The 15,069-nt window shown below is 39.3% G+C and overlaps 1 protein-coding gene across 1 annotated transcript in view; it reads left to right on the top strand.

Moving 5' to 3' along the window:
* The window catches only part of ABCA4 (ATP binding cassette subfamily A member 4), a gene marked incomplete at its 5' end in the record, with an annotated part of 116,519 nt that overhangs the window by 11,716 nt on the left and 89,734 nt on the right, over positions 1–15,069 (top strand). Inside the window, 4 exons of the mRNA XM_083360249.1 lie at positions 631–772; positions 1,456–1,592; positions 4,639–4,766; positions 9,653–9,850. Coding sequence (XP_083216375.1) covers positions 631–772; positions 1,456–1,592; positions 4,639–4,766; positions 9,653–9,850 — 605 coding nt within the window. The remainder of the gene's footprint in view (positions 1–630; positions 773–1,455; positions 1,593–4,638; positions 4,767–9,652; positions 9,851–15,069) is intronic.

Consider the following 15,069-nt stretch of genomic DNA (forward strand, 5'->3'; position numbering starts at 1 on the left):
AAATACTACATAATACTTCCCAACCCTATACTTATCCTAAATAGAATATAAGTATTGCTTGAGTAGGGTCTGCAGTATTGTGTGGGAAACTAGACATCCTCTTCATGACCTGTTTTCCTTCTTACCTTCTGGGCGGAGGCTTCATGGTATCCAAAGCAGAACATCCAGATTCAGTCAGTTTTGTTCCATACTGTATCAACCTTGTGAACGCTAAAGCTTCCTCCTTCTGTTATGTATTCAAGATGGACAGTTGTTATTATTTATATGTATTTATATGTACGTAAGGGTGTAGGTCTATACATATGCATATGTATATATAGCATGTCTATATGTGAGTTATGTATGTGTACACTTTTGAGAGCAGGCAACAGAATTTCATTTTTAATGTGTGCCAGTGTTCCCACAGTAAAATATGACAATAAAGGTTATCTTATCTTCATAAGTGAAAAGTTAAGCCACGGATATCTGAGTTAAATTTAAGTATGAGTTTAAGTCAAATTAAATGTTTTTATATTTTATCCCCCCTCCCAAAACCAAAAATTGTTTGTATAAATAAAATATTTTCACTTCAAGTGGCTTTGATTATCAATGCTAATTTTTCATTTCATGTGTTTGCTTCTTACAATGAAGGTCACTTTCCAAACAAAGCAATGCCTTCTGCAGGAACTCTACCGTGGTTACAGGGCATCCTTTGTAATGTGAACAACCCATGTTTCAAAAGCCCCACCCGTGGGGAATCTCCAGGTGTTGTCTCCAACTATAATAATTCCATGTAAGTAAGTGAAGGATCTCCTAGTGTTTTAGGCAGGAGGAGAAAAGCTTCATGTGTGGCAGACTTTGATATTTTAAATATTAGATACCATAACCCAGTTTTGTGATCCACAAAAGTTAGGGAATAAATATAAAGATAGACCTTACAGGCATTTTAGTTTTAATTCTTATTTTTCCAGATGGAAGTCTGACATCCATATAAGATCTGTCCTTCATCTAAATATTATTTAAATATATAATATCCAATATTATTTCTCTGTCAATGTATTTCCCAACTTTAGGATTTCTGCTTCATCCATTTCAGTGTATTGATTTTGGGGTGGTTTTTTTACCATTTACAATGAAATTATCCACTTGTTTTCTACTAAACCTTCTCTTCATCTCACTGTCATCCTTATTAACAAATGCATCAAACAATAATCTAATTAAGGAACCATCAATTACACTCCCACCAACACCATATATAAACAGAGAGCAAACTGACAGAGGGAGATGAGTGGTTTAGAAATATGAAATATAAATAAATAGGAATTATCAATGAGTTCCAAAAAGCAAATATGGAAAAGAAACAATTTTTACCCGCTTGGTCTTATTCTCTGCAGACTGAGAAAAGCTAATTTCTAGAGGACAGCCACGGGGAATAGCCTTAAGCAACTTTTACTTCTCTACCATTGTCCATTTCAGTTTAGCAAGAGTATATCAAGATGCTCAAGAGGTATTGCTTGAAATCAATGAAAGAGATTTGGGTATATTCTGGGAAGAACTACGAACCATGACCCAGTTTATGGAAACAATGAGGACCAATCCTGAAAAGGTTACAGGTAACTGTCGATTCTGTTCTTTTTTATTTCCCCTCCCAAATACCATGAGTTACATTAAACTGGAGAGAAAACTTCCTTGACAACTAACATCACACTGGGTATGTTGCCTGCTGGCAACAAATTGTTGTTGTTGTTAGCTGCGAAGTCGTGTCCGACCCATCGCGACCCTATAGACAATGTTCCTGTCCTCTACCATCTTCTGGAGTCCATTTAAGCTCACGCCTACTGCTTCAGTGACTCCATCCAGCCACCTCATTCTCTGTCGTCCCCTTCTTCTCTTGCCCTCAATCTTTCCCAGCATTAGGCTCTTCTCCAGTGAGTCCTTCCTTCTCATTAGGTGGCCAAAGTATTTGAGTTTTAGCTTCAGGATCTGGCCTTCTAAAGAGCAGTCAGGGTTGATCTCCTCTAGGACTGACCGGTTTGATCGCCTTGCAGTCCAAGGGACTCGCAGGAGTCTTCTCCAGCACCATAGTTCAAAGGCTTCAATTCTTTGGCGCTCAGCCTTTCTTATGGTCCAGCTTTCACTGCCATACATTGCAACTGGGAAGACCATAGCCTTGACTATGCGCACTTTTGTTGACAGGGTGATGTCTCTGCTTTTTAGTCTGCTGTCTAGATTTGCCATGGCTCTCCTCTCAAGGAGCAAGCGTCTTTTAATTTCTTGGCTACAGTCCCCATCTGCAGTGATCTTGGAGCCCAGGAAAATAAAATCTGTCACTACCTCCATTTTCCCCCATCTATTTGCCAGGAATTGAGAAGGCCAGATGCCATGATCTTGGTTTTCTTAATGTTAAGTTTCAACCCAAGTTTTGCACTCTCCTTCTTCACCCGCAACAAGAGGCTCTTTAGTTCTTCTTCACTTTCTGCCATTAGAGTGGTATCATCTGCGTATCTTAGGTTGTTGATATTTCTTCTGGCAATCTTAATTCCAACTTTTGATTCATCTAAATAAATTATATATGGATCTATATTAAAAGGGAAAAAAGAAAATAAGTCTTCTCTAAGATTTCTAAAAACGCATGGGGACAGAATTAAATGTGGCCTGCTTAAAACCAAACTTTCCCCTCCCTGATCAGGGGAGCCTACAACCACTGTCTCACAAGGGCTCGGTCTCAGAATTAAGAAGTACTTCCCACAATGTCAATTTTAATCATGGGGAAACACTGGAATATAAGAATAAGAATTGATTGGTCCAAGGTATTTAATTTATGATAGCAATCATTCACCACCGTCACTGGCACATGATGGAAATGAATGGATTCTTATCAGTCATCACCTTCTATGTGAGTTTAAGGACATTTCTTTTTCCCCTGTGATTAAGCACTGCAGTGTTTTGAATTGTGGTAAGTTATTCAAAGGAACAAACATAGGGAAACTTCAAATAATTAAGCCACAGCAGGCACATCCATTTGATTAATGAGAGATCTACTTTATTTAGCATAATGATTAATCCAGCTTTGGTCATGAGAAAGTAATTGGAAGGATTCAAGGCTCCCTACAAGGCAAGATCTAAAGTAACTGCAACTTTCTTTGGGTAAATAAACTGGAGAAAGAGATTTCAAAACTATTTATTCCTAAATGGCTGAAACCCACCCACACTAGCCTGGTAACCAGTAACAACAAAACACTTGAGCTTTGAAGTTCACAGCATCAGGCCTTTGAAAAATTTTGGGTCATCCTTTGAAATCCTGGGTCTGCATCTTCTGAGCATGCCAACTCTTTTCAGTGTGCAGAAAAATAAATAAGTGTGTACCAAATGCCAAGCCTCTTGTGTAATGTGCAATACAACTGTCATTTTGCATTCAGATATTGTTCTTGAAGTCTTCAGTGATGCTTGCTGTTAAATGAAGGCAATTCTTTTTAAAGAGTGTTTCCCAAAACCTCTGGAATGTTCCATTACAGGTAGTCTTCAACCTATGACCACAATTGAGCTCCAAATTTTTGTTGCTAAGTGAGACATTGGTTAAATGAATTTTGCCCCATTTTATGATCTTTCTTGCCACAGTTGTTAAGTGACTCTGGCTTTCCCATCGACTTTGCTTGTTAGAAGATGATCACATGACCCCTGGACACTGCAACCGTCATAAATATGTGTCAGTTGTGAAGCATCTGAAATTTGATCCTGTGACCATGGGGATGCTGCAATAGTCATAAGTGTGAAAAACAGTCATAAGCCACTTTTTTCAGTGCAATTATAACTTTGGGTCGCTAAATGAACTGTTGCAAATCAAGGACTATCTGTATTAAACTCCAGCTACTTTTTGCCTTTTATCGCTTCTTTATATAGCCCACAAGGTCCGAAAAAGGGATTTATTGCACATTAATAGCATGTAATAATTTTCATATGGAACTCTATATGTTTCTAGAGCTACTGCTATTGGCTAGAAAGAGTTATTTTCCTAAATCTGATTGTCCACCTGGCATTCCTCATTCTGGTCTCTTGAACTATCCCTTCCACAAGTACAGCTTGGAATTCTGGCGACAATGGTGCTTATGCCTCTGGAGACATCATATTTGAAAAGGCTAATTCTTCATGCTAATGTTCTGTCTATCCAGTTCTAAGTCCTACACAAAGATTTTTTTGATAGGGCATAGCCAAAATATTGGATGGCACTTAGAAAATCTGCACATTGACAAAATTTCTATCTGTAAACTACAAAAGGCCCCACAGTCTGGATCCACACATATGCTACACCAATACATCGCGGCATCTTAGGTTCTTGGAAAGACCTCGATGCATATGAAGGTCAATATCAGCTAAAGAACTGACAACTGTGACTTCTCGTTGTTTTATATATATAATGCTGGTGTAGGTTGAATCATTTTTTTGTATTTATACAGTGTTTTTTAAAATAGAGTTGAAAGATTTTCTCATACACAGTTTCACAATTCCCAATCCCGCTAGATAGCCCAGTAACATTAACTTCATCTTCCATAAAAGTAGGAATGGGCTGAGGAGCAAGTGAATTTGTGTGACTTTGCGGTTTGCTTAAAAGCATTTTGGTGTACCAACACTTGACGGCTTTCTTACAATTTCTTCACTTAGGAAGAGGAATACGAATCCATGATATCTTAAAAGATGGAGAGAATTTAACCAAGTTCCTGCTTGAAGATGCAGGCCTTCCTGATACCGTGGTCTACCACCTAATTAATGCCGTTGTACGACCTGAACAAGTGAGTTGATGAGATTCCGAAAAACGGGAAGCTTTTGTGTTATGCGGGTTCAGATATTTAAAGCTTTTTTCCATTGTTTGTATCCAACAGCACTTTTGCTAATAAACAGAACTTAAAGCATAATAGTAGAAAACAAAATTAGGCAACAAACTCATTCATTGAGTGCCACCTGCTTTAAGTGAGGAACACAGAGAGAAATTGTTTTAGCCACACCTTTGCTATGAGTTGTTCAGAGCAAATATAACACAATCATAATCAAAGACAGGAGGCTTTGAAACCCTGCTTCAGTCTGTAATTTAGCATCTTGGATTTCCCGTCAGTCCTTAGTGACGTTTTTGATGGGCAGAAACTTTCTCCTGGGCCAGGGATGATGCTACTCCCACTCTTTTTAATTTCTTTTCTTTAATGAAGGTGATGGATGGCAAAGCAAAGAAACAGGGTTTCCTGCTCGTTTCCTCCTATGAGTAAGGTGGTTCTGAGAAGTTTGCTTTCACAGATGCATTGAAGCTACTGGAAACTTTAATGTTTCCATTTTGTTTTGTGGAAATATTTTTTCCCTGCAAAAATTTCTGGTATGCTGCTGTTTTTCAACAGAACTTTGAATGCAGCCAGAACCAGATCGTTCCTTAAATAGAGTGTAGAAGCACTAGGGCAGAAAGAAGCACTCCAACCTCTCTCCCTGCCTATTGAATGTCCATTCTTAGAGGCATCATGGTTTGGTCTGCAAAAACTGAAATGAGCTCTAGAGTGGCAGGGGGAAAAAAGATATATAAAACAATAACTTTGGATCTAATGGTCCAGGTTTGTGTCCGTTTTGTGAGGTAGAACAGACAGGAAGCATGCCCAGATGAACTAGTTCTACTTTATTAACAGAATCTTGCAAGTTAGAAGGTACATTTCTTCTAGTCATCTTTGCAGGCCAGGAAACTAGGAAGGGTCCCTTTTGAGATGTTTGCTAGGCCCACATTCCTGCTGTGGGTTACGTTGTCCCCTATCCAACCATTCCCCGGGCTGTGGCTTCCCCCCCCCCCATTTCTCAAGGTCATTCCCACATACCATTACATCATGGCCCAGACCATTCCTTTCTCTTGGAGGACAAAGTTATGTGGGTGTTGAAAGATCTCATAAACCACTTGTTGGCATTTGGTATGATGGAAGAGCTGACCAGATGGACAATTGAATGGGAAAGGAGGCACTATCATGTCTTTCAGCTCAAGCAGTAAAATGCCTTCAGCTGACCCTGAATAGGTCCCAAATGTTTCAGTAGGAGAAATGCTAAAATGCACAGTCCCTGCTCTTCGTGTCAGCAGGGCAGAGGTGAAAGGGCATTGCCGGGGCATTGTCTCAGGTGAATTGATTGGGCCCTTGAAAGATAGATCTCCTGTCTTGAATTCATGCCAAATAATAGCTATTTGTTTTCTTCTTTTTGATTCTTTTACTAGAGAATTGCAGCCCCTGGTTATTCTGCACCCACCTTCTCCTCATAGATGACTTGTGTGTGACTCAAGCATTGGCTCTTGTGTGGCAGGGGAACTGGGAAAGGAATGTGGTGCAAATAATTGAGGTCTGCTGAAACAGATCTGTGGAACTAAAGCCTTTCTTACTGAGGAGAAGAGAAAGACACTGGCTGAATGGCACAATTCCTCTTTATATATTTTTCTTTTTTGTTGTTGTTGTTGTATAATGCTCAGAGGTGGGAAATGCGTGTGGTTATTTGCGGCCAGCAGGAGATGGAATTAATGAGCTTGCTTTTCACTCTGATAGTTATTTTTTTCCCCAAATTGTAGATGGTTTGTGTGACTTTTGTTAGACTGTTCAGCTGATTGGATTCTGACTGGTGCTGTAGGAAACTCCCTAGCAGCTCTTTTATTTGTACAGAAGGAAAAAAATGTTCTGTGTAATATGAATGTTAGTAGCAGTTTATGCCAGAATAAACTGGTCCAGTAAATAATATTCTAAAAAAATAATACAAGTGGGTACATGGCTAAGTCACCTTGAAAAAAATACCCATTTGAGTCCACTGATGGAGTCCTACTGATAATCTTTAAATATATATTGAAAATCTTTGAAACAGTGATGCATGTAAGACAGTTTCACTGAAATGCAACTTCCTCTTATGAAGAACCTAGTCTTAGTTATCCTTAAAGAAACCTGTTTAAGTGCTGTGCTATATCAGAATCTGAATCGCGAAGAGCATTCATCAGTTCTCATTAGAATAAAATTCCATATCTGCTATTAATACAGATTTTAGATCAGCATATCTTCCACAACCTTGGCACTGCTACAGAGAAGCAGCACTAAGCAATGCCTTAGCCCTCCAAGCCTTCCCAAAATACAGCAGTTTCTTCCTGGTAGATCCAATAATTGGTTAGGCAAATTCTCATAGGAATAGATGATGCTCGTATTAGGATGTGGCTGGACAAAAACTTTTCCCTGTAATTTCTGACTTTGGGTTCTCTGTCGGGTGTCGTATAAAAGGGTATTTCTCTTTATGCATTCTAAAGTATCAAGATATTTGATTTACTGATTATTTATTCGACTGACTGGCATATACTGAGATTCCATCAGGGAACATGTATGCTTTACAAATGTCTTTCTGCTTGAAAAATAATATTTTATTATGGTCAGTTAACTCCGCGTGCATGGCTCCTCCGCAGAACAGACTTTGCCATTGTCGTGGGACGTTCTGATGCTTCTTTGCCACAGCTAATAATATATCCTGCTTCCTCTTCCAATGTCATTCTAAGGAAACTATGAAAAAGAATGGATCGTCCCAGCAGTGCTTTTTTACAAGTGTTTCAGTCTTCTGTAGAGAACTGCACGCAGCTGAAGGGCTGACCTCGTAAGCACCCTGGGAGCGCAGGAAATGACACACACTCACACATAAAAAAGCTCAACCTAATCTGGAGGCCAGCTAACTGAGAAAATATTTTGTTTCTTCTCTCAAAAGTGCTTGCCGAACAATGGCACTCACTCCGATAAAATTACTGGAATTTATTTCCCAACTGCTGCTTTCAGGTTACAAGAGAGATAACGGGGCTGTTTCTGAGTCATAGGAAAAGCTGGGCTGCAAAAAAAAAAACAGATGGGTAGTTAAAGAAGAACATTTTTGAATTGGGACTTCAGTTAAAATTCTATGTAGAAATTACATTTAATGACTAGTAATCTCTTTCAGCAAATCAGCATTAATAATCTCTTTCACTGAGTTTTTTTTTTAAAAAAAATATTAAATCCTCTATTGGCCCTGGTTCTATGAAGAATGTCCACAGAATAGTATTTAGACTGATGCTTTTGTTCCCAATTTTGTATCACAATATCTACAGATCACAAAACAAAAGATTTGCAAAATAACCTAGTAATTCTATAACTGCTTGAATACATCTTGATTATTCCAGTATTTTCTTGGTAGCCATATGGACTGTGATTCCTTACTTCTTCTGGGAAGTATTTTAGACATCCTAGTCTTGTCTACTGCCCTGGGATTTCCGGGCTGTCTCGGATCCAACTAATAAAAAGATCTTTTCCTGGCTGCAACTTTATTTCTTGATAGTAATCTAAAATACTTGCCTGCAAGAGACTGTGGCAGTTACACAGGTACTATTTTAGCTTCTGGTGATAACTGCATTAGTTGCTTTCTTTCAAGCATCTGTTTCTACTGGCAAGAATGTGAAGCTTTATTTCTTTATCAGAAATGAGAATATTAGGATGTTAATTTCCCTGACCAATGTAATTCTGCCACATATTCTGTATTCTTATAGAAATGTGACATAGGATAGAGTCTTAGTTTCTGATAAGGTTAAAAATGAACAGCATTGGACATTCCATTTCTCACACTGACTTAAATTGCGTGATGATTTATACAAACTGCTCCCACATAAAGAGGTGAATCTGGGTCAATTACAGCAACAAACTACCAGTAAGGTATTATCTACTTCAATATGAGAGAAACAGGTGTTCTAAGGTACAGGTATTCTCCAGTTTAAGAACATGTTCTGTTCCCAAGTTCTGTCCTTAAGTCAAATTTCTAATAAGCTGAATATTATAATACTGTGTAATGAACTTGAATCACTATGAATCACTAACTTGATTTTGCTATAATAGGCTCTGTTCTTAATTATGGGTTGTCCTCCCTCCCTCCCTCTCTCCCTCCCTCCCTCTCTCTCCCTCTCTCTCATATATTCAATTTCTATAACCACCCATCTCAGTCAAAAACTCTGGGCAGCTTACAATTAAAAATATATATTACAATCAAAATATTAAAACATTTGAAAAGAATAAAAACAATGAAAACATCCAAAATAAATATATATAGCAGCCAAGATATTTGGCCAGTTACCAATACAGCCAGGAAACTGGGCCCTTAACACACTCAGGCTCAGGAATATAGCCAGGTTTTATGGCCTTAAGACAGGCTAACAGGGTTGAGTCATTCTAATCTCCCAAGAGAGGATGTTCCACAGAGCAGGGGCCACTGCAGAAAAAGCCCATCTTCAGGTCGCTGCCAGCCAACACTCTTTGGCTGACAGGATCTGCAGCACGGCCAATCTGCTAGATGTGGTTGGACAGACAGAGACTCTTGGGAAAAGGCAATCCCTCAGGTTACAAAGTTGAACATTGTTTCTTGATTGGACTTCTGTCTCCTCTCACCTGCTTGTGCTGCAGTTTGTGACCATGTACCTGCCAATACAAGCTCTCTTTTTAGGTATTTTTAAATATTTTGTTAAAATTTTTTTAAAAATGGGAAGCTAGCATGTTGCAAAAGAACACATTGGTCTCCAGTATAATATGCATTTCTAACAATGCCTCTGGGCTCCGCAGAGGCCTCCCGCGGCATTCTTAGATGATAATAAAACGATGGGTGGCTACAATTTGTGTTTTGTCCACAGTTTGCCTTTGGTGTCCCGGACTTGACTTTGAAAGATATAGCTTGCAGCCAGACCTTGCTGGATCGCTTTATTATCTTCCGGAGTCCAAGTGGCTTTCAGGCTGTGCATAGTGCAATGTGTGCCCTTTCCCAGGAGAATTTGCAAAAGGTTGAAGACTCCTTATATGCAAATGTGGACTTCTTTAAGCTTTTCCATTTGGTAAGTTCCAGTCAAAGGCTTATCTTTTTACTAATGGGAATAACAATGAGGGTATGGTTCTTTTGTTTAAACTATGTTCAACAAAGTACATTTTTCTTAGATGATGAAATAAAATAAATAAAATAATGATATAGTTACAGTGTGACAGGAGCAGAGGCATAATCAGGCACCTATAGAGTCCTGGCACCCATGCCGGAGAAACTTCAACTGAAGAACAAAGGCAAAAATGAGACTACATTCTATGCCATCATTCACAAAGAAACAAATTGAATCTACCTACTATAGTCAAGGAGAGAAGCAACCTAGAACTAAGGAGAAACTTCCTGACAGTTAGAACAACTAACCAGTGGAACAACCTGCCTCCAGAGGTGGTGAATGCTCCAACACTGGAGGTTTTTAAGAAGAGACTGGACAGCCATTTGTCTGAAATGGTATAGGGTTTCCTGCCTTAGCAGGGGGTTGGACTAGATGACCTCCAAGGTCCCTTCCAACTTATTATTATTATTATTTTAGCCATAAGAGGAAAAGGCTTTGGTAGACTGGTGGAGTTGTGCCATGCATGGCAACTTTTTTCTCCTAACATTAATAGTGGACATTTCTCTGAATTTGGATCCTTGCATCGCCAGAAAGGCTATGTATCAGAGGCATATAGCACAGATTTGGAATCCCAAAGTTTATTGAAGTTTTTAAAAAAAGTGTTTAGGGAAATATGCTGTCATAACTAAAACACACCATAGTTGCATTTGTTGCAAGTTCTTTCTGGTTTCTGGGTTGGTATATTTGTGATTTAATCTTATTAATACAGTTTAAACAGCTGAAACTGCATCTTCATTCATGGTACCTTTTAACCCAAGACCTTGAGTAGAATAAAAGAGATATTTATTTGCTTCCTTTGTACAGGAAGCTGAAAGGCTTATCTCAACTACAGCATATGTTCCTAAAAAAAGAAAAGAAAGAAACTTCTCACTAAAGAAGTCAAGGAAAGAGGTGGGAGTATTACTACAAAGTCCACCTTGGCAGCTTTTTCCTTTGTTTTGGCATAGATGAGAGCAAAAGCTTTCCTCAAACAGATATGTTGGCTGGCTGTGGATGATGGAAGCATCCTGAGAATACCAGGATAAGGAAGTCCAGAGGACTTAAGTAGATGAATCGTGATTCACTTGATGCATTAGATTTACTTGTTCCCATAAAATGATAGACTAGCTCAAAGATCATTTAGAATGGAGAGACATAAAAGTTTCTTAAACCATTCCAGAAAAGAAATGCCTAAAAACCTTCCACTGCATAATTCCTATGTTTCCTTAATATTCTTGATCCAAGAAAAAAAAATGGTTGGTCCCACAACATGCTGAACCACAAACGATCCAAATGCTTTAGCCCAATCTAAGATGTTGTATAACTAGAGTTGTATAACACTGGTTTGCCCCAAAGGAGGACTTGAAGTCTTCAAGTTATTGGGAGAAATAAATTGGATGGATAAAGTGTTCTGGATGCTTTTGAGAATGGATTTCATTTGCTTATTCCCGATCTAGTTCCTCTGCCTTTTTGTTTTTCATTAAAAGAATATTTCTACAGGTACATGCAGAAAAGGTATCTATATTTATTATTATTATTATTTATTAAATTTTTATACCGCAATAAATATCAGAATATAAATACAAAAGTTAAAAAAGAAGTTAAAAAGAATTAAATAATTATGCCCAATAATACAATAATTAAAACTATGTTAAAATTAGATCCAACCCTAAACCCATCAGACCAGGCCAGATTGTTCAAATAGATAAGTTTTTAAATCGCACCGGAAGGAGCGAAGTTCGGGGCCCATCTGGAGCTCAACCGGCAAGCGGTTCCATAGGTCTGGCGCGCCCACAGAGAACGCCCTCCCCCTGGGGGCCACCAATCAACATTCTCTGATCGGAGGCACCCTGAGGAGGCCCACTCTGTGAGAGCGCACTGGACGGAGGGAGGTTGATGCCGGGAGCAGGTGCTGCCGTAGGTAATCTGGACCCATGCCATGTAGGGCTTTATAGGTTTATTTATCACCCTGTTACACCCAGATCGCCCCATAAGTACACCTGATGAATTATTCAATACCTGATGTGGATTTTTCCCTCCTTTCTTCACAAATCCAGCAAAATAGGTGGAAGGAATGTATGAAATAGGTTTAAGAGCTGGACACTAAAAAAAACATAGGATGTGAAGGAAAAAAGGAAAGTTGCATCATTGGAACAAATGGATCGATGGACAAGAGTCCAAGTGCTTTGGGGGTCAAAAAGAGAAGCAATTTATAATCAGAAGGTACTGAGATGTGTTGGGGGTGGATTGGAGAATTACTAACCCATCGTTTCCTTGAAAAAAAATTTTTTTTTTGTTAAAGATACCAGGAGTAAAGGGGGGAAGATTTGGAGCATGAGCTACATGACACATTCATTAGAGAATAAGAGAGTTTTGTCTGGCAGAGAAAAGAAGAGCTGAAGGAGGGAAGGGACCATTTATACTTGTCAGAGTCAACACATTCTTTAGATTTCCTCCAAGAGACTAGTTCCAGGGGTGGATGATTTGGGCAGAGGCAATAAGCCAAGCTCGCTCAGTCAAGGTACAATGAAGGAGGAGGAGGAGAAAGGCCTATAAGAGACACCACCACCCCAATCAGTATTCCAGGATAAATTTGAATCAGCTTTTGCCTTTAAGTTAATCCCATGTTTGGAAATTTTCCAGACTGAGTCTCACGGTCCCTCTATTCTTCTATTGTATCTGTAGAAAGTTCAGATGCAGTACCCTAGATGCCCCAGGGCACTTTCTCGGTTGCAGGCCCTTCTACTGTATACAATTGGTGCGAAACACCAACATGCCTTTTCCACAAAGCTGTCATTTGCTTAGGTTTCTGACGGCTGAGACATTTTTGGTGCAGAAGAGGCCTTTCTTGGCTTTCATGTCAACTTGCTGTCAGGATGGAATGATGCCCTTAGCGGCACTTAGCTCCTCCAGAAGCCTTTTGACCTGCAATCCAATTGAGAGCTGCTGCATTTTACAACTTTGCCTTAGGAAATGAAATCTGAATTGAAAGAGGACGCTTGCTGAAAGCAGGGGGGGGGAGAGAATGCGAAAGAGGGTATCTGTTCATTTGTGAAGAAATTTGTGGGGTTCTCTTAAACACGTGACTCCTACTTGAAGAGCAGGTGGCAGGCTTGGGTAGAATGGCCTTTGTACAGCTCTACGTTGCAGGGCAATTTATCCCATTCCTAAACTGGTAAGCAGTGTTTAAGGTCATCATGCTTTGATCACCTCCCTGATTGGACTTGAGTACTGCAAAGAGCTTTACACGGGGCTGACTTTGAAGAGTATTCAGAATCTTCAGCTGCTGCAAAATACACTGTTGTTCCGTACGTGTAACACCTCTGCTTCATGGGATGTATTGGCTGCCACTCTGCTTCTGGGTTCAATATTATGTGGTGCTGGTTAACTTCAAAGCTATTCATGGATTGGGCCCATGTTATTTGAAAGGATCATCTCTCCCCAACTGTATCTGTCCATCCTGTTAGATCCAATAGGAGAAGCATGTTTCGGATCTCATCCATTAGGACCCAGGAAAACCCATTGTGGTGCCTGCCCTCTGGCTCAGCATTTCCCCATTTCCCCAGAATTGTCTTGACACCAGTGAGATTTGGTAAGGACTTGATTTTGTCACTGAGCCTGGAAGCCTGGATGTAAATTTGAACAGTTGCTAAACAGCCAGTCATAAGTTGAGGGCTATCTGTATCTTGTTTCTCAGCATTATTAGCTGCCCAGAGTCATGTGCTTTGGTTTTGTCCCAAACTCTTAAGAACAAATGTAAGTCTGACAGAAAATCTATGTATCGTAAGCCTGCTATAGTTACTCCAAAATGGGCTCTGCATTGGTTTCCTATCCTTATCTGTTCATATTGCAGAGCAGCTGTCCATAAATTGATACCTTCTAGGTGGTTTTGGTTTCCAAATTCTGTTTCCCCAGCTTTCACAGTCAATGGTTGTATTGACTGACAGAGATTAAAGTGAAGGGAATGTCAGGAAGTATTGCCAAAACTGCATGTAAAAGCAATGAAAGAGTGAAATTTCACTAGCTTGGAGGTCTTAGTGAGAAGCAGGAAACACAAGGCTTGGAGACTTCCAGTTTATGGCCAGCTGGCATCCAAGTACAGATAACCTTCTCTTCTGTTTTGGTTTCCAGATATTTTGAACTTCAGCTTTCATAACCAGAATGGAAATCTCATATACTTTATCTGTAATACAAATTTTGCCTAAGGATGCTTTAAAGCTTTTGGCTAGATTCTATGAAACAATCATAACATTAAGTTCAAGACTAAGGAGGAAATTGGCATTAGCTGGAGGATCTTGCCCGAAATAGCATATGTTTGTCATGGTCTTTTCTTCTTTCCTTATAATATAAAGCATCAGTTTTGTCTGTACTTGATAGCAGTGTGTGCCACAAAGTTCCCTTTTTATCAATAAAGGCCAGTGATGTCCAAGGTTCCTTGATATTTTTGGTTTAATGTCCCATATGGACAATTTTTAAACTACTTTCACTTCATTTACCAGCGGACAAACATAATAATAATAATAATAATAATAATAATAATAATAATAATAATAATAATAATAATAATAATAATAATAATAATAATAATAAAGTTGGAAGGGACCTATGACCTAGTCCAACCCCCTCCTCAGGCAGGAAACCCTATACCCTTTCAGACAAATGGCTGTCCAATCTCTCCTTAAAAACTTCCAATGTTGGAGCATTCACAGCTTCTGGAGGCAGGTTGTTCCACTGATTAATTGTTCTAACTGTCAGAAAGTTTCTCCTTAGTTCTAGGTTGCTTCTCTCCTTGATGAGTTTCCATCCATTGCTTCTTGTCCTGCCTTCAGGTGCTTTGGAGAATAGCTTGACTCCCTCTTCTTTGTGGCAGCTCCTGAGATATTGGAACACTGCTATCATGTCACCCCTCGCCCTTCTCTTCATTAAACTAGACATACCTAATTCCAGCAACCGTTCTTTATATGTTTTTTTTTATTTTTTTATTTTAATTCCATTTATATCCCGCCCTTCTCCGAAGACTCAGGGCGGCTTACAAGCTTAGCAGTAGCCTTCATTCTATGTATATGCCTGCTTGTTAGGGCTTTCACACACACCCCAAGCGGCATTATTACAAAGTCAGCTTAATTGCCCCCAACAATCTGGGT

Source organism: Vipera ursinii (assembly GCF_947247035.1).
Source record: "Vipera ursinii genome assembly, chromosome: 3".
In the NCBI taxonomy this organism is placed as follows: Eukaryota; Metazoa; Chordata; class Lepidosauria; order Squamata; family Viperidae; genus Vipera; species Vipera ursinii.